Here is a 19,653-nt window from a genome sequence, read left to right on the forward strand (position 1 = left end):
TTAGTTATGGTTGATTACGCGTTTAGTTAAGGAATTGGATACTTATTTGTTTGTTCCTTTAAAAGTCAGACTGCTTCATTTTGCCACGATGTATATACTTTTCTGACAGTGACCTGATATAACATGTTGAATTTCAATGTTGAGAGTGCTGATGCTACTTAACGTGACAATTACCAGTTAAGTGCCGATGTGATGCCAGGGCCTGGTGAGATTACACCCATTTGGCATTGTACAAATTGCTGGCTGACGGAAGAGCACACAGTGAGCCATGTTAATGGCCAGGTAGCAAGCTGAAAGTGGTGCACATTTGTTGCCACATAAAAGGAACAGGAGTGGCTCTGTAAGAGGTTGCGAACTCCCACAGGCAAATTCATATGTGGCTACGGAAGTCCAGCCCATAACAGTGGAGTGGGATACAGGAAACAAGATATTGACTGTAAAATTGATCTACATGTTCTCCACAACCAACATTAAAATTAAGTAGCCTACATCAAACTCTGTGTCAACAAGACAAATTCATTGCACCTTTGTATTCACCTGCAGGACCAAAATTGTAGAAACTGGACTAAGTTTTGTGATTGCTGCAATTATTCAAAATTAGTTAAAGGACTGGTGTATGTAAAGGCACAGAGCTCTGAACTACATCCAAACAAATAATGGTAGCAGACTGTGGTAGCTGAGGTTGCTAGACATCACAACTCAGATTTGTACTACATATATAGTTTTGGTTAGAAAGCCATTTTAATTAACATGAAATCAATTACTCAAGACACTAAAAACATATATAGTGATCAACAAGTATTATGAAAGCATATCTGTGAAGACTTAGTCTAACATTTGTACCCTTTACAATGATTCAGACTTTTAATATTTTTGATAGTTTGCAATTTGGACTCTTATTCCATCTGGCTATGTGGTTGCAGGACTTGTCAACTAGAATGCATTCAGGCTTTGTATTTATGCACTTATGTGAAATGAGAATAGAGATTCAGTTTGTATCCTATTAAACTTTATTGCATGCTGATTTGAATATGGGAATTTGTGGTGTAGTTCTCTCCCATGCTTGTGATTTTGGAATGGGCACCAGTAATTAATTGCTCTTGTTCACTGAATAAAAAACATTTGATTCAATTTAGGTTATCTTTCTTTCACTGATTTTTTTAAAGCAAACTGCCTCTGATGAATCATCTGGATACAAACAAATATAGCAAAGCTTAGTGAAAGAGTGATGCAATCCACCCTTCAGGCACCAAATATGAGGCAAGTTTACTCACAGTCTCAAACTTGGCTGCTTTCATCCGAAATTTCTTTTTAGTTTACCCCAACAGCTGGATAATGATGAGGAATTGATATTAGATAAAGAAAGGCTGGAGTATTTGGTGCATGTCTGACTTAGAACATTTGTATTAGCCTGAGTAAAAAAGCAGTTATTAAGAAAAATAAATACAGCAGGAGATCCAACTGCAGTGACACTTTTCCTGATGGTTTATTGCTGATGAACCACATACTTTGGAGAGGAACTGTGAAGCAACTAATTGAAACTGAAGGATGAGTACAATAATGACTGGTTCAGATTAAGTGCTGGAAACAGCAATCAATGTAAGTATTTTGATGATTTAAGTTGCTTTTGAGGAGAATAGTAACTATTCAATAAAGTTTAATTTTGATTCCAGAATAAATGAGAAACTTTCAATTTCCTACATTTGAGAAATTATTTTAGGATAACTGCTAGTTGGTGATTTTCCAAGAATTACTGTTTTTTTGCTACTGCTGTTTTTCTTAAGAGTTTACTTGAACTGGAATGTGAAAATGCATTCATCATCCTGAATCTAATGTGCACAACAATATCTGCAACAGATGATCCTATAATTTTCCTGTGCCTAAGCTTCGTGTAAGCACTGAGGATATGTTTAATGTCCAGCTCATGAATTTCCACGACATCTCCAGATTGTTGAATCAAACTGTACTTATTTATGTTCTTTGTTGGACAGATCATCAAGAATGAATTATGTAATATTTCAAGAATGTGTGATAATGGTGAATATTTAAAGAAATTTCCACCTACCAAGTTTAAAATTCTCATACAGGCCGAATTATCGACTTTTGATCATAAAATTATCAAGCAGGTTGTTTGGGCTTATTCAAAATGTCAAGTCTGCAAGTTTTTGTTTTACTGAATCTACTATTGTTTCAACAAATATGTTACACAAATTATTTTTTTATTTCAATCAACTCATATAATTATAGCTTGCTGTTTTTGTGCACACCTATTCATTTTTGTGTGATATAATTAAGGATGGTTACTATTGTGTGGACTTGTGAATCTGATACTGTATGGTGAGTTTACATCAGGGAGAGTTAGGTTTTGACTATAAATAGCTATCACATGCTAACAACAGAGATTGGGGTGGACTGTAGTACAAATGTCAGATAGACAGTGCTCCAATTTGCTGTTACAGTAGCTGCAAGAAACTTACATGCACTGTGCCAGGATTTTCAGTTTCTTCATTTGAGTCTTACTCCTGGTCAGGTCCCGGCACACCATGAGAGCCATTTTAATGCAGATCTTCCCTCTCTAGCGATAAAATTCTCTCAGGCTTCCAGCAATGTCAATTGGTTTAAACCACTTGACACCACTGGAAACCTGAGAAAATTTTATCAGTATATTTCACAGAGAAACTATGCATTTGTATATTCTCTTTATCTTTCCATATTTGTTGAGGAAACAGGAGTTGCTACTAAGCCCATTAAAATACATAAAGGATGATTCTTATTAGATTTTAAAAACCTCGAAGCGATGCAGATGATGCTGGGAAAAGTAATTTAATATAAGACACACAGGGCTGCAAATGATGTGAAATGGCAGATGTTGAACATCATGTGATGTCACCAGATGACACACCTTGTCACAAGTGCAGGAGTTTAGCCTATTGGTCTGTCACACATGATCATCCCAACCATAGCCAAGTATTCATGATGGTGTGTGTGTGTGTGTGTGTGTGTGTGTGTGTGTGTGTGTGTGTGTGTTGGGGCTTATGGGTGCTCAACACTGAGGTTATCAACACCCTGACACACACATTGGTGTGGCTCTGCACCTACGTGCAAGCAGTTTTTTTCCCCATTGTGTTAGAAAATTGTGTGTTTAAACAGCGCAAAGATTTAATACTTTATTTACCAATCTCACTGTTACCAACGGTTTATACCAAAGTATAGTACAACAAAAACCTGGCGTATTGCTTCACTAGTAAATGAGTATAAGCTTTTAAATTTCATCATAACCAGAAAATAATCTACGTTTTCTTTACTAAATGAAGTACATAAACAAAACCAGAAGGAAGAAAAGGACAGAAACACAAAATAAGAACAGCTTCTGCTTTGTTACAGCGAGGACAATAGCTTTTTAACTTCTACATTTACAACAGGTCGCATATAGAAAAGGTGTATTAAAAAAATATTTGTAGCCTAGAGGAGCAATGTGCAGCACTGCTCCTTAATGGTTCAAATGGCTCTGAGCACTATAGGACTTAACATCTGAGGTCATCAGTCTACTGCTCCGTACCAGAGGGTAGGATCAACAAGTCCAACCACTGCACTGCACTGCAATGCACATGTGGCAAAGGACATCATCTGGTGATGTCACATGTTCAACAACTGTTGTCCACTTCTTGGGTATTTCCCGACATTCACGGCCTCATGTGTCTTACATTAAATTACTTGTCTCAGCATCATCTACATCGTTTCAGGAGTTTTTAAATGTTTATAATAATCACTCTGTGTATCCACCAGAACATATATCCAGGAGCATCATCATCATCATCATCATCATCATCATCCAAATCAGACATGATTGGTGTTGTCAACTCTAATGGTTAGAAACCTGCTCCATTGTATTTGAGGTTTCTAAATGAATTTTTTGCCTTTAGGTGAAATGGGTGGTAAATACCACACTCTTTTAGCCATAGCTTCTTGTTACTGTTTGTATGCTGGATAATATATTTTCTAGAACACACATTACGTTTAGTGGCGTTCATAAGTTAAACAACTGGTGTACTTTTTTGAAGTAGAGTGTAGGTGCCAGTGCTAAATGTATGGGTATTTACTGACCTACCAAGCTACAGAAGTGTCCTCACACATGATACAGAAAATTTGCAGCTATTGTGATTTTTTTACTTTGTTGTATAGTACTCACAAAGTAATTTTCATTCCATGAAACCATTTCTCCAAAGTACACACATTACAATCAGAATGCAAGGCAGTGAAGTTGCCAGAACAGTGCAGAAACGAAAGCACTTTAGACACCTCCACGAGTCTGGTATTCTGGGCCAAACTTAATAAAGCACCCGATTCCAACTAATACATACTCAGGAATTCAGGGCATTTTAGATTCAATACCAATGCCATTTTATGCACTCCACCACCACCACTACCACCACCACCAAACACTTCTATAGGACATTTCACACCATGTTTATATCAGTCTCCCTTTCATCTTGATGTTTTCTAGGAAGTAAAAGGTATGGAGTGAGTAAGAGTAATGATAAAAAAGAATACAGATCAAGGTATACTGAAGTTTTTAAACAAAAAAGTAACCATTGTCTATCACTAACCTTTAACTACGGATGAAGTATCTGAAGCTAAGAATGTTTTCCAGCAGCATTTCAAAGTGAAATAAAAGCCTTTCCAATAAGAGAGTCTGGATTATTTAACTTGACAATGAAAGGAAAAATAAAGCAACAGGGAATATTCTTGAGTGTGGTCTCAGATGTGTTGTCAACTTTTGAATCTGAATTCTGGTGGTTGCACAAATAAATAAGAGTGATAAGGGGAAAATCTGCAGTGAGAAGTCTAAATTAGAAAATACTGGCACTGATTTCGGACAAAAGGTATTTTCTTCGCAAGTAAAACCAGTCAAAAGAAAGATGATTTACAAAAATCTGGCAAAGAGAACTTTCTTACAGATTTTGTAGCAACATATTAAGTAATAATTAGAGATCAGTAAATGAATCTTAAGCAGCCAGCCAGATGCAACAAAAGATTGTTTTATTCAACCTTTAACAATGGTTTTGGTGGATGAAACCCTGTCTTCTTCAGAAATAAAATTGTTGTTGTTGTGGTCTTCAGTCCCGAGACTGGTTTCATGCAGCTCTCCATGATACTCTATCCTGTACACGCTTCTTCATCTCCCAGTACCTACTGCAGGATACATCCTTCTGAATCTGCCTAGGGTATTCATCTCTTGGTCACCCTCTACAATTTTTACCCTCCACACTGCCCTCCAGTACTAAATTGGTGATCCCTTGATGCCTCAGAACATGTCCTACCAACCGATCACTTCTTCTAGTCAAGTTGTGCCACAAACTCCTCTTCTCCCCAATTCTATTCAATACCTCCTCATTAGTTATGTGATCTACCCATCTAATCTTCAGCATTCTTCTGTAGCACCACATCTTGAAAGCTTCTATTCTCTTCTTGTCCAAACTATTTATCGTCCATGTTTCACTTCCATACATGGCTACACTCCATACAAATACTTTCAGAAACGACTTCCTGACACTTAAATCAATACTCGATGTTAAAAAATTTCTCTTCTTCAGAAACGCTTTCCTTGGCGTTGGCAGTCTACATTTTATATCCTCTCTACTTCGACCATCATCAGTTATTTTGCTCCCCAAATAGCAAAACTCCTTTACTACATTAAGTGTTTCATTTCCTAATCTAATTCCCTCAGCATCACCCGACTTAATTCGACTACATTCCATTATCCTCGTTTTGCTTTTGTTGATGTTCATCTTATACCCGCCTTTCAAGACACTGTCCATTCCGTTCAACTGCTCTTCCAAGTCCTTTGCTGTCTCTGACAGAATTACAATGTCATCGGCGAGCCTCAAAGTTTTTATTTCTTCTCCATGGATTTTAATACCTACTCCAAATTTTTCTTTTGTTTCCTTTACTGCTTGCTCAATATACAGATTGAATAGCATTGGGGAGAGGCTACAACCCTGTCTCACTCCCTTCCCAACCATTGCTTCCCTTTCATGTCCCTTGACTCTTATAACTGCCATCTGCTTTCTGTACAAATTGTAAATAGCCTTTCGTTCCCTGTATTTTACCCTTTCCACCTTGAGAAGTTGAAAGAGAGTATTCGAGTCAACATTGTCAAAAGCTTTCTCTAAGTTTACAAATGCTAGAAACATAGGTTTGCCTTTTCTTAATCTATCTTCTAAGATAAGTCGTAGGGTCAGTATTGCTTCACGTGTTCCAACATTTCTACGGAATCCAAACTGATCTTCCCCCAGCTCGGCTTCTACCAGTTTTTCCATTCGTCTGTAAAGAATTCGTGTTAGTAGTTTGCAGCTGTGACTTGTTAAACTGATAGTTCGGTAATTTTCACATCTGTCAACACCTGCTTTCTTTGGGATTGGAACTATTATATTCTTCTTGAAGTCTAAGGGTATTTCGCCTGTCTCATACATCTTGCTCACCAGATGGTAGAGTTTTGTCAGGACTGGCTCTCCCAAGGCCGTCAGTAGTTGTAATGGAATGTTGTCTACTCCCGGGGCTTTGTTTCAACTTAGGTCTTTCAGTGCTCTGTCAAACTCTTCACGCACTATCGTATCTCCCATTTCATCTTCATCTACATCCTCTTCCATTTCCATAATATTGTCCTCAAGTACATCGCCCTTGTATAGTCCCTCTATATACTCCTTCCACCTTTCTGCTTTCCCTTCTTTGCTGAGAACTGGGTTTCCATCTGAGCTCTTGATATTCATACAAGTGGTTCTCTTTTCTCCAAAGTTCTCTTTAATTTTCCTGTAGGCAGTATCTATCTTACCCCTAGTGAGATAAGCCTCTACATCCTTACATTTGTCCTCTAGCCATCCCTGGTTAGCCATTTTGCACTTCCAGTCGACCTCATTTTTGAGACGTTTGTATTCCTTTTTGCCTGCTTCATTTACTGCATTTTTGTATTCTCTCCTTTCATCAATTAAATTCAGTATCTCTTCTGTTACCCATGGACTTTTACTAGCCCTCGTCTTTTTACCTGCTTGATCCTCTGCTGCATTCATTATTTCATCCATCAAAACTACCCATTCTTCTTCTACTGTATTTCTTTCCCCCATTCCTGTCAATTGTTCCCTTATGCTCTCCCTGAAACTCTGTACAACCTCTGGTTTAGTCAGTTTATCCAGGTCCCATCTCCATAAATTCCTACCTTTTTGCAGTTTCTTCAGTTTTAATCTACAGTTCATAACCAATAGATTGTGGTCAGAGTCCACATCTGCCCCTGGAAATGTCTCACAATTTAAAACCTGGTTCCTAAATCTCTGGCTTACCATCTGAAGCCTTCTAGTATCTCCAGGGTTCTTCCATGTATACAACCTTCTTTCATATTTCTTGAACCAAGTGTTAGCTATGATTAAGTCATGCTCTGTGCAAAATTCTACCAGGCGGCTTCCTCTATCATTTCTTAGCTCCAATCCATATTCGCCTACTACGTTTCCTTCTCTTCCTTTTCCTACTGTCGAATTCCAGTCACCCATGACTATTAAATTCTCATCTCCCTTCACTACCTGAATAATTTCTTTTACCTCCTCATACATTTCTTCATCATCTGCAGAGCTAGTTGGCATATAAACTTGTACTACTGTAGTAGGCGTGGGCTTCGTGTCTATCTTGGCCACAATAGTGCGTTCACTATGCTGTTTGTAGTAGCTTACCCGCACTCCTATTTTTTTTATTCATTATTAAACCTACTCCTGCATTACCCCTATTTGATTTTGTATTTATAACCATGTATTCACCTGACCAAAAGTCTTGTTCCTCCTGCCACCGAACTTCACTAATTCCCACTATATCTAACTTTAACCTATCCATTTCCCTTTTTAAATTTTCTAACCTACCTGCCCAATTGAGGGAGCTGACATTCCACGCTCCGATCCGTAGAACGCCAGTTTTCTTTCTCCTGATAATGACATCCTCTTGAGTAGCCCTGCCCGGAGATCCGAATGGGGGACTATTTTACCTCCGGAATATTTTACCCAAAAGGACGCCCCATCATTTAATCATACAGTAAAGCTGCATGCCCTAGGGAAAAATGACGGCTGTAGTTTCCCCTTGCTTTCAGCTGTTCGCAGTACCACAACAGCAAGGCCGTTTTGGTTAGTGTAACAAGGCCAGATCAGTCAGTCAATCATCCAGACTGTTGCCCCTGCAACTACTGAAAAGGCTGCTGCCCCTCTTCAGGAACCACACGTTTGTCTGGCCTCTCAACAGATACCCCTCCGTTTTGATTGCACTTACGGTACGCTATCTGTATCATTGAGGCACGCAAGCTTCCCACCAACGGCAAGCTCCATGGTTCATGGGGGGGAAATAGTGTATAGCCCTCGTTTTATGTTCCTGCCATTTAAGACTTTTTTTTCATTGCTCCCATCAAATTTCCTATGTTCACAATGTTAATTCTTAACTAATTTTGCATTAACATATTTATTACTTTCCCACAATTTACTACTCAGCAGATCTGCATTTGTAAAAGTTGGAACAATTCATGATTTTATCTCCTGCCACTGTCACGCTCTACTTGGGATAGTGGCTGTGAGTAAGTTTTCTCAAATAAAGGTACCATAAAACTGTCCCTACTGCACATGTGCATCTTTGTGATCATCGTCATCATTGCAAAACCTTTGCATTAACTCGAACGCAAATGTGAGGCTATTTCATGTGTTGACACCTTTGCACTGTTGAAATGTTTTTTGTTTAAACAGCACAATTTGTATTTTTTCATGTTTTGCAAGACTCATTTGGAGAATTTATTCTTGTTTTCAAGTGCAAATATTTATGTAAGTATTATTTTTATGTTTAACAAACAGTGTTAGTGTTTGTTTGTTTGTCTGTTGTTGTTGTTTGCAGCCTAATGGAGGAGACACAGTACTTTGTAACCTCAAAATGATGACTACAGTACAAGAGACGGAGAACAACATATACACATACACCATACAAAATACGTAAATATTTGTACAATGAGAATAAATTCTTGAAACTCGTGCTAAGCATGAAAAAATATGTAACTGGGGCAGTGGTTCATTATTTAAATAACAGATGTCAAAGGTCTTCCAAAAACATTGATTATGATGTGTAAAATTGTCACATGTTTGTACTTCCCTGACAGTTACAAGGTCCAGTTACATCAATGGCGGAACATATTAGAAAATTCACATAACCTTTATTATTTAAAAAAAAGTCCCTGACAATTATTTTGATGCCTATTATGTACATATATCATACATCAAGTGCAAAAATGAAAGAGGAGATCCTATACATAACTTTCTCTGCTTGAAATGTTATTTCCCACATTTTACAGCATTTTTGTAAAGATCCTTGAAAAGTCGGAGAGTGGAGTCTCACTGGACATGTAACCTGATGACATTTTAGTTATTGCTGTTACACTGTCTTCGTTATTACTGTTAGACTGTCTCCAGGTTACATGAATTTCTGAAGACAGGTTTACATGCACCAAAACCATGGTCAAAGGTTTATTAATACCATCTTTTGTTGCAGCTGGTTGGCTGCTTTGGATTCATTTATCCATTATGGTAAAATTTATCCTCTTCTTGAAAAATGCTGTTCTAGGGGCTGATGCTAATACACTGTTCAATGGGGAGAGCTTTAATTCATCTTGCTTTCAGTATTTAATTTAGTAAATAAAATAAGTAGCTATGTTTTAATCTATTTATCTTAACACTATTTTACATCAAGTTCTAGACACTGGATAATGATGAAAATCCAACATGACGACCACATGGCATATGGGGAAGTGGCTATTAATTTAGATCATGCAGTCTTGTTTAATTATCAATCAGGATCAACAGGCAAAATAGTCATTTGAGTAATACTGAGCTACATAAGTGTTACTGACCTGGGTGTAGCTGATAGAACACCATTGGATCTCTTGCTTGTGGGTAATCATCCACACGAGAACACCGCACACGTTTGAAGTACTCTAGTTCTGCCATGTGGTGTAGCTGTAAGGCCTTAATTTCTCGTTGTTGCCTAAAAATTAAGAAAGAGAAGAAGCTCATATTTTATTTTTTGGAATGATTCCACAAGGAATTACAAAATGAGGACTCTACTGATCTGTTTAATACTATACAATGTTCAAGTGTTATTCACTGCTGTTATTGACAACTTTACAGCCTTTGAGCTTGTGGTTTAGGCACTCAACAAAGAGACTAAATATTATTTTCTAAAATCTAGTTCACTCTCTGCCACACAGTCACATTTATCCACATATAACCATCAGAAACTGAAATCTTTTAATAGTCTGCATATAAACATTTTCTTTAAAAGGCAAGTAAAAAATTAAATGTTTAAAACAATGATTCAGAAAAAGGAAACTAAAAACTGGATGATGGATGTGGTAGTCACATTACATACATAACTAAACAAACTCCTCTAAAAGAGGAGGCAACCACATATCACATAAAATGTGTGTAAGGTGTAAGGTTGAGCCATATAGTAGGGGATTCTATCTTTATTTTCTTTAAAAAGGTTTATTTCATTTTCTTGTTACAGTCAAGCATTAGCCGACAGCTTCAGCTGCCTGTAATTTTCTCGTCCCATGGTCTGGCAGCAGCAAGTCAGCACCGAGGTGGGCAATCTCGATCATGCTCCTCCCGCGTGTGCTGATGAGGTAACACTGCTTACGTGAAGCTGGCCAGGCCATGCTTCAGAACTTTCCATGCCCGCCCCCCCCCCCCCCCCCCCCCCCCCCCCTGTTTTCTCGGCTCCTGGCCAATCAGGGAGGAGGAAATCGCATGGCTGTGCTGGAGGTTCCCTGCCACCCGTTGGCCGAAAACACTCTCTCTGCTATGCGCTCGGTGGCTGTGAACATCATCATCTTTTCCCAGTGCTGTGGCACCGAGGACTTTGTTTCTGTAGCTGCCATGCCATTCCGACTTGCCTGAATGGCAGCCACCACTTTTCTTTAACTTCGCCTAAGTTTGCTGCGAACTATGTTTCACCCACGTCTTGGCTCACCCTCGCCTCCCCAGGCCTGACTCATGCTGTCCATTTGAATTCACATCTGTTGCTTTCTCTGCCAATAAATGGCCTCATCTCAAGCAAAGGTGTCACAACAATTTCTTTCAACACATTTGCCCATTTCCTTAGCTGCTCATAACAGTCGTTTCTGCACTAACTGGCGTCAGAATCGGGGTTTGTTCCCATAGCAACTTTGTCGCTAATTTAAATTCTTCTGGCGAGGGTATATTACCAGTAGCCCCATGCCATAACATCATTAGCACTTTTCTATTGGCAATGAGTGGTAAGCTGTGGCGGGACACTTCCATTTCATTATGATTTTAGCACCGAGCATTTCACTTGTATAAAATGCGCCAGCCGGCCGCCATGTCCGCACCGCACGGGATGTGGCTGTGTCAGTAGACACACACAGGGCGTGTGCTGCAGTGCTGCAGCCACCTGAGCCAGAGATCTGAGCCAGAGAAAACCAGTGATGTGAGAGAGTCGTCATCACGCCATCTGCCGCTGATGTGAGGGGCATGCAGCCAAGTTCCAGGCGAGCCACCGTCATTGGCCACCAACACATCCACCGCCACCTGAGGGTCCAGCAGAAGCCAGCCTGCATCTATGACAGCTGCTGACGATCCTGCCATCTACCACTTCACCACGCTGTCGCCGCCGTCAGCACATCACGCCGACTCAACTTTAACGCAAGTCACAGCGTTACTTCAAACCTTAACATCGCGGGCCATCCACCGCTGGACTAGGTTATTTTGTGGCCCCTCTTTTTTTTTGTAACATTCATTTCATGGTCACTAGAGCCCCCTAATTTTGTAAACATGCCAACAGGGACTTGAGCAACAGAACGGGATACTCTCAGAGAGGCAGCTGCCTTACAAGACCCGCAAGAGGCTATCGATGCTAGAATGAACCAATTGTTCATACAAAATCAAGAGGTGATCAAGCAAAACTGCATCTTGAAACAGACGCTGGAAGTCAGCATGCAAACTTCTGTACCTATGGTTAGCTCCACACCCGTAACAACCCATGACAGCTAATACTAATTTTGTCACTAATACAACTACCACAACCTCAGCTAACATGGCAAGTGCAAGCAATTTTCCTGCGGCTTCTTTCATTTCCACCTTTCTGGAAAGTCCCATGAAAATGTGGTTATGTTCGTACAGAATATTCGTGATGTGGGTCATACTTGTGCCTGGCCGTATGATCTATTGGTTAATGTAGCCAGATTGAAGTTGACAGGGAAAGCAAGAATGTCCATAGAGACAGTGGAGGAATTGCATGATATGCGTGATTTTGAAGTTTTGGCCTGCGGATTAATTACGCGTTATTCCAACACCAGAGGTATCAGATACTACCGAGATCAGTTATCAACTCTTAGGCAGAAGCCTAACGAGGATTTTGATGCTTTTGCAGATCACATATGGGCCATATCTTGCCGTACCTACAAGCTCGGGAAAAACGCCAGTGAGAATGGGATTTTGCACTCGAAAGCAGAAGCCCATGCTATTGTTGTGTTTATTCGTGGTATTGACCCCCGAATTGGTGGAGAAGTTAAAGTGGCCTCCCCCACCTCTCTGTTTTATGATGTTCGTTTGGCAATAGTACGTAAAGATGTATTGCGCTTCTGCGTTGCCGCACCACATCTGCCGGAACCATTACCAGTATTAGCAAGGGAAGTAATTTGTCAGCATTGTGGGAGACCTAACCACATGGCAATGCGCTGTTGCGCATCTCTCTGCACTATTTGCCAGACTGTAGGTCATCTCAATAACATTTGCCCATCAAAGTCGCTATTTTCTTATCAGATGCGCGGTCAACGCCCCAATGCAAGGTCTAATCAGGTAAACGAGCAGGGGCAGGCTCTGCCACCCACACTCACCCCCGACTAGAATAATTCACCCAGTGAGGACCAGAGAGAGTGAAGAGGTGGAACATATTAGTGTAAGTGGCATATTCAGGAACAAATTAGTTAAGATTCTAATTGATGCTGGTGCACAAGTTAGTGTGTTATATGTAGATAAAAATAATCAAAGGGTGCTGTAGCCACCCCTATTTCATATTAGTGGTCTTGGAGAAGAAACAATTGTCGTTGCAGGTACGTGTGTGGTGAACCTGCAAATGGATGAGAATAGTTACAGTCAGGAGATAGAAGTAGTGAGGCTAAGGAAACGCGATTTTGACATCATATTAGGGAATGACTTCATGCACCATTATCAGGGGATAGTGAATTATCAAAAGCGAACTGTGCAGTTAGGTGAAGCAATTCATCATTTTAGCAGTGCACCAACCCATAAGACGTGAGGAAGCTGTGAAAGGCACCGTTCACAGTCTCCCATAAAACCACGAATGTGGGCGATAAGAACCACTGACCCCGTAAGGATAAGAGGCGAAAGTGTAAAAATTCTTTGGATAGATGTCAAGAAGCGGGGCCAGCCGAAGACAGACATTCTGGGGGATCCGCTCACCCAGAATGATGTGTTAGATCATCAAGTTCATGTTAAGAGAAGTATTTGTCGACTGTAAAGAAAACACAAAGGTTTTGCAATACCTGTGAGTATAGATAATTTTGCGTGAAAGATGTTATAATACCGAAAGGTACTATTGTCGCTAGTGGACAGGAGATTTTGGAAGAAGTAGGATGAGTTGAGATTCAACAAAGTAAAGACGAGAAGGGACGGAAGAAAAAGAAATTTCTAGTTAGAGAAGTGCGTTATGTAGCATCACCATTACGAAATCAGTTGTCAGAGAAGTTAAGTCATTTATGTATCAAGGTGAAAAAGATGTTACAGCCAGTGTTAGATGAGTTTTCTTGGTTGTTTGAAGAGAGGCAGTTTCTACCAGCTACGGATTTGGTTCAGCATGAAATTCCAACCGGTGAAGCTTGGCCAATTGCGCAAAAGCCATATCATTTAGCGTATCATTTGCAATCAGTAGTCGAAAATATGATTCAGCAGCAGTTAGCAGCAGAAATTATTCAGCCTTCCTCAAGCTCGTGGGTGTCTCCTGTGGTTGTCGTGCCAAAGAAGTCAGTAAATGGTGAGAAAGCCTATTGTCTGTGTTTCGATATGAGGGCTGTGAACCAAGTAAGTACTCCGGACACATATCCCCTACCGTGTATCTATGAAACCTTGGACTGACTAGGCAACTGTAAGTTTTTCACCACCCTTTATTTGCGCTCTGGATATTATCAGATCCCTGTTGCATCTCAGGATTGCCATAAAACTTGTTTCGTTGTACCTATGGGACTATATGAATTTGTAAGAATGCCATTTGGTTTGAGGAATGCATCCACCACTTTTCAAAGATTTGTAGACTTCTTGTTGCATGGACTGAAACCCACGACATGTTTAGTATATTTAGACAACATTATCATTTTTTTTAAGACCACAAAGGAACCGGCAGAGAGATTGAGGGATGTAATGGAAAGTTTGAAAGGAGCCCACCTGAGTGTGAAACTGGAGAAACTTTGCCCAATCGCAGGTACAATATTTAGGACATATAATAAGTGACGAAGATGTCAAACCGGATCCCCATTTGACCACAGCAGTAAAGGACTTTCCAACACCAACAAGTACCAAATAATTACAGTCATTCTTACGCCTTGCAAATTATTATAGACGTTTTGTGAACAATTATGCTACCATTTTTAAGCCCCTAACTAAACTATTGAAGAAGGGAGTTAGTGTCACCTAGACCAAGGAATGTGATGAAGCGATGCAACAAATTCAACTTGTTTTGACTAGAGCCCCTGTACTAGCCTACCCAGATTTTGAAAAAGCATTTATTCTGTCGGTAGATGCCTAATATTATGCCGTAGGAGTCATTTTGTCACAAGAAATCGATGGAGAGGAACAACCAATTGGTTATGCATCTTTACAGCTTAACAACGCGGAATTGAATTACAGTACAACTGAGAAGGAACTTTTAGCACTCATTTTGATGTAACCTACTTTCAACGCTATTTGTATGGGAGGAAGTTTATTGTCATCACGGGTCACGTCGCATTACAGTGGATGTTAAGTTTGAAAGATCCCAGCAGCAGGTTAGCTCATTGGGCTTTAAAACTGAACGAATTTGAATACGAGGTAAAACATAAGCCAGACAAGTTGCATCAAAACGCCAATGAGTTAAGCCAGAAGGTTAGAGTAATCATTGCCAATGATATTTCTATTGAAGAATTGAGGGAAGCGCAGCAAAGAGATGTTGAATGCCAGACATATGAAACTTTGCCCGGAATTTTGTATCGAAAAACCCCACTGGGTAAACGAGTATTAATCCCGAAAGAATTACGTCCTAAGGTAATAGCACAATGTCATGATAGCCTGCAAGCGTGTCATAATGGTCTTTGTGCCACCAATTGTCAAATAGCCACCCATTATTTCTGGAAAGGCAGATGGTGCGATGTGCAAAAGTATATACAAAATTGTTTGCCCTGTGTTAGAAGGTCATTGCCACCTCGAACGTAGGTACCTTTACAATAAGTGCCAGAAGCCACTTGCTCCCGCGTCTTAATAGCAGCAGATATTGTCGGTCCTTTCCCTTTGAGTCCTCAGGATAACAGATACATATTGTCAATTATAGATCATTTTTCCAGATTCCTAATTCTTGTCCCCATACTGGACATGTCAGCAGAAACCATAGCTCAAGCATTTGTCACCCACTTGGTGTTACCATACGGAAGTCCTGAAGCTGTACCTACAGATCAAGGCATGAACTTTATTTCAGCATTATTTACAGAAGTTTATCGACTACTGCAAATCAAAAAGTGGAGAACGACCCCGTTTCACTCTAAGGCTAACAGACAATTAGAGCGAGTCCACCACACAGTTACGCTTATGCTTTCTTATTATGTCAATAAAAACCATTCTGATTGGGACAAGTACGTCCAATACATCACGTCAACATATAATAGCCATGTCCATGAGGCCACTGGGTACTCCCCCGATGAGGCAGCATATGGCTGACCCATGAATTCACCTTCTGAAATTGACAAACTGCTCCCAGGTATTATATCCACGGACGTGAAAGCTTTGGTGCGACGTTTAAAAGCTATTTGGAAGTAAGTAAGAGGAAACAATGCAAAAGCTGCAGTTTGTCACTTAACAAGGAGTAATGAGAGAGCAATAATGCCCGAGTACAAGGTAGGAGATTTAGTGATGTTGGGCAATCCAGTAGTTAAGAAGGGAAGGACAAATAAGTTTACTCCTATGTATGAAGGTCCATAACCCATCATGCAGCTTACTTCACCGATAAATGCTGAAATTCAGTTAGCAGCATGGAAAGTGATCGTTCATTTTGACAAGTTAAAGTTGCATAAGGGTTCTGAGCCACCTCCACTTGACAGTGAAGCAGAGCCTGTTACACAAGTAGCTCCAGCCAAGAGGACATGAAAGAAAGTAGTGCAACCGCCTATAGCGTGACCCAGATATGCTCTAAGGTCAAAACTCCCCTATGTATTCTGATCCAGGTACTAGGTCCAGCATGCCATGTATTTAATTTGAAGAGTCTTTAGTGAAGCAAAAAAAATTAACTGATGGGAAACTGCAGTAATTGCAATGTATTCATTTAAGTTGTGCATGTTATTTGTAAGTATTCATAAGTATTGGCAACCATTTGTAATAGAAGTTAGGAGTCATATGTTAATGGGAAGGGATTGGAGTCTCCAGTAACGCCATTGTAGCGGTAAAGAGATGGAAACACAATCACTCATTAGTAATGGAATTAAGGGGAAAAGTTGGTCTTGTCAGTAGAATACACAAAGTAAGAATCAATTAATCTTTTATATGTCAAATGGAATGACACTTCACATGTTGGTTTAGTGAACGGTGAACAGGAACAGCTGTTAAAGCTTTGCCATAAAAGCATGTTATTAGCATGTATTTGTAACTGCCATTAGCACAAGATCATTGACAACCTGCCGCCCTCTAATTACAGTTTGGGATACACCACATTACGTGTATGTTTATGCCAAGAGCTCAGACACACATAATAACAATGTTAAAAAGGGGAAAAAAAAAACAATTCGAATATCAGGCTTGAGGGTCAGTGTCTTCAATTAACAAGAATACATATGTTCAAGTTAAACATCAAATATGTTACTTTAAAAGTAAAAGGAGCCCTCCCTAAGTGCTATTATATCGTTTCTTAATATGCCGCTGGAGAGACGACAAGGTAAGTTTTCATAATGCCAGGCAAGATAGATGCACGCAGTTTGTTTACAAACTGCAAGTCTTGCCCTCCCCGCCAAGCAAGCGGACATTAGGATTCCACCCCTCCCCACTGCCTTGTGACGCGCTCCCTCCTCCCCACAGGCCACGTGTGTCTGCCGTGGTGGAGTAAGCCCCCATGTTACACTTCCGCACCTTCCACCATATGGTTGCAATGTAACCAACAGACCCGAAGAAGATAGTTATAAAAATAAACTCACCAGCCTAATATTGCCTTACAGATTCTACTAGTTTTACTCTAGGCCAGAAATCTATTCATGTCACTTATTTGAATTTTCAGTATGGGAAAAAAGTTTTTTTTGTTTTTGTAAACATCACTTAATCCACTAAAATAGGAGACGTTGGGGTCTCAAATTGGTCTCTAGCTATGTTGTATTGCCACTCTCATGGCTAATAAACAGAGCTATATGGCGTCAAGGAAGCTGACCCTTGCCGTGGTATTTATTCCGTAAAGTGACCGCTGTGTGGGAAACATGTCAGCCAAAAGGATCGAGTTTGAAATGCCATCGTAAAATAAAGTACAGTAAAAACCAAGTTAATACCAATCCAGAATAAGAGTCCTAACTACATACCCCACTGCTAATTCCAGAAGTGATTAGCTCCGAGTTTCAAGTAAACGATATTTAAGAGAGTCAAGTCGTCATCACAGTTCATGCAGAAATATAAAATCTATCAACTACGTACATTTTAGAAGAACAGAGTGTCCAAGTGAGTAAATTAATCGTGACAGTTCTGTGAATTTTAACGATTGAGTTGTCTGCGTCCCTTAAAAAGAAGACCCTCCATTAATAAATGTCGTGAATGACAAAGTAAGCCTGGAAGAAATTTAGTAACTGCCCAGAGGAATGTAACTCAGCGTGTAGCAAGGAAAGCTACCCTGCCTCCACATACAGAGGCCCTTTTCTGCTCTCCATCACCGCCCCCGCCCCACCCCCTGTTGGGATGAAGCCCAGCCATCTGTTTTGTATCCAGCACAGGCAAGAGAAACAACTGCTAAGAAAGCACACACTCCTGCATTCCCGAAGCATCTAAGCTGTGTCACCTAGTGCAGTATACAACGATCGCTATGATAAACGCTAGCAAAAGCAAGAAGTACACGAAACATCTACACCTTATATGAGACCATTTTAACCTTCGCTAATACTACTATTACTACTACTGCTGCTGCTGCTGCTGCTGCTGAAGTAAATCTTTAATCTGTTGCAAAAGTATCACTGAGAGTGTTTTATGTATGTACTAATCAGGAGTTGTAAAGAAGGGAGCGATAAAAGCTCCAATTGAACACCATACAAGTAACTTTCAACAGAGTAATAGTCAAACTAAAATATAAAACTGTCACACACTTCAGTTGGGAAAGAGACAGTTCCTACTAGCATCGAACACATGACCTGCAAAGAGTTACTTGAGAAGTCATTTATGCCTCTATCTACAAGATTAGGTATACAAGTTACATTGGTAGTCACAATCACTGAACCCGCCTTTCACAGAGAATTATTCTGGAGTTATTTAGCGCTCGACGTCCTGCCCATAGGACGGGCCCCTACGCCGCGCATGCCAGCGTTGCTCCCGCACCAGTTAGATCCAGCCACATCCACAATGTCAGCACTCTGCAATCTTGCGAGTGCGACACCTGCTGCACCCTAGAGCCTCAAGCAGCACTGATTCTCAACATAGAATTATTAACCACTATAAGACGAATATTTTGTATAACTTTACGCTCATTTTCAACACTAAGGAAATTACCTTCCCTCCTACACACTCTACAAATGGCAAATGGACTCTGATTTTATTCAAAAACAAAAACGCTGACAGGCAAGTTATGTAGATGTCATCGAGAGGCAACCAGTATCGATGAACCGTCGTCAACGAGTATTAGGGAGCAGGCAGGTGAGAGAGTCAACATAAGAAACGACAATTATAACTCAGCTCAATTGGTTAGGAGGCTGCCAACAACCAACATTATGTAGTTACGAGACAAGGAGTACAAATTAAAGCAGGAGATATCATAAAAAAGAGGTTAACGTTTAATAATATCAAGGAGGGTAACGGCAATTATCGATCTGAAAACTGAAGGAGACGTGAAAACACTTTAAACTAAAACATTGCTAAAGGAGGAATTAACTTGACACTGTACTATTATACAGCATTACTAATAACATTGGCACACAGCATTCATGTAGGTAGACATACCAAAGACATATCAATCAGTATGGAGATATAAACAATAGCATAAAGAGAATACTAGAGAATACTTATTTTGCTACAAAATATAACTGGAGAATATGGGAGTTTTGTGTAAGGGAGATTGTATTTTGTACTTTTGCTTCTATCGCGGTTTTGCCACTACATGTGTCACTGTGATGGGTTGCCAATTACTTACGTC

General features: G+C 40.0%; 1 protein-coding gene across 1 annotated transcript in view; it reads right to left on the reverse strand.

Annotated features, from left to right (window-relative positions):
• LOC124722315 overlaps positions 1-19,653 on the reverse strand; it is a 62,118-nt gene that overhangs the window by 22,370 nt on the left and 20,095 nt on the right. The window contains exon 3 of the mRNA XM_047247495.1: positions 9,917-10,050. Within this exon, the coding sequence (XP_047103451.1) occupies positions 9,917-10,050 (134 nt within the window). The remainder of the gene's footprint in view (positions 1-9,916; positions 10,051-19,653) is intronic.

This window comes from Schistocerca piceifrons, chromosome X, assembly GCF_021461385.2.
Source record: "Schistocerca piceifrons isolate TAMUIC-IGC-003096 chromosome X, iqSchPice1.1, whole genome shotgun sequence".
NCBI classification, from domain to species: domain Eukaryota; kingdom Metazoa; phylum Arthropoda; class Insecta; order Orthoptera; family Acrididae; genus Schistocerca; species Schistocerca piceifrons.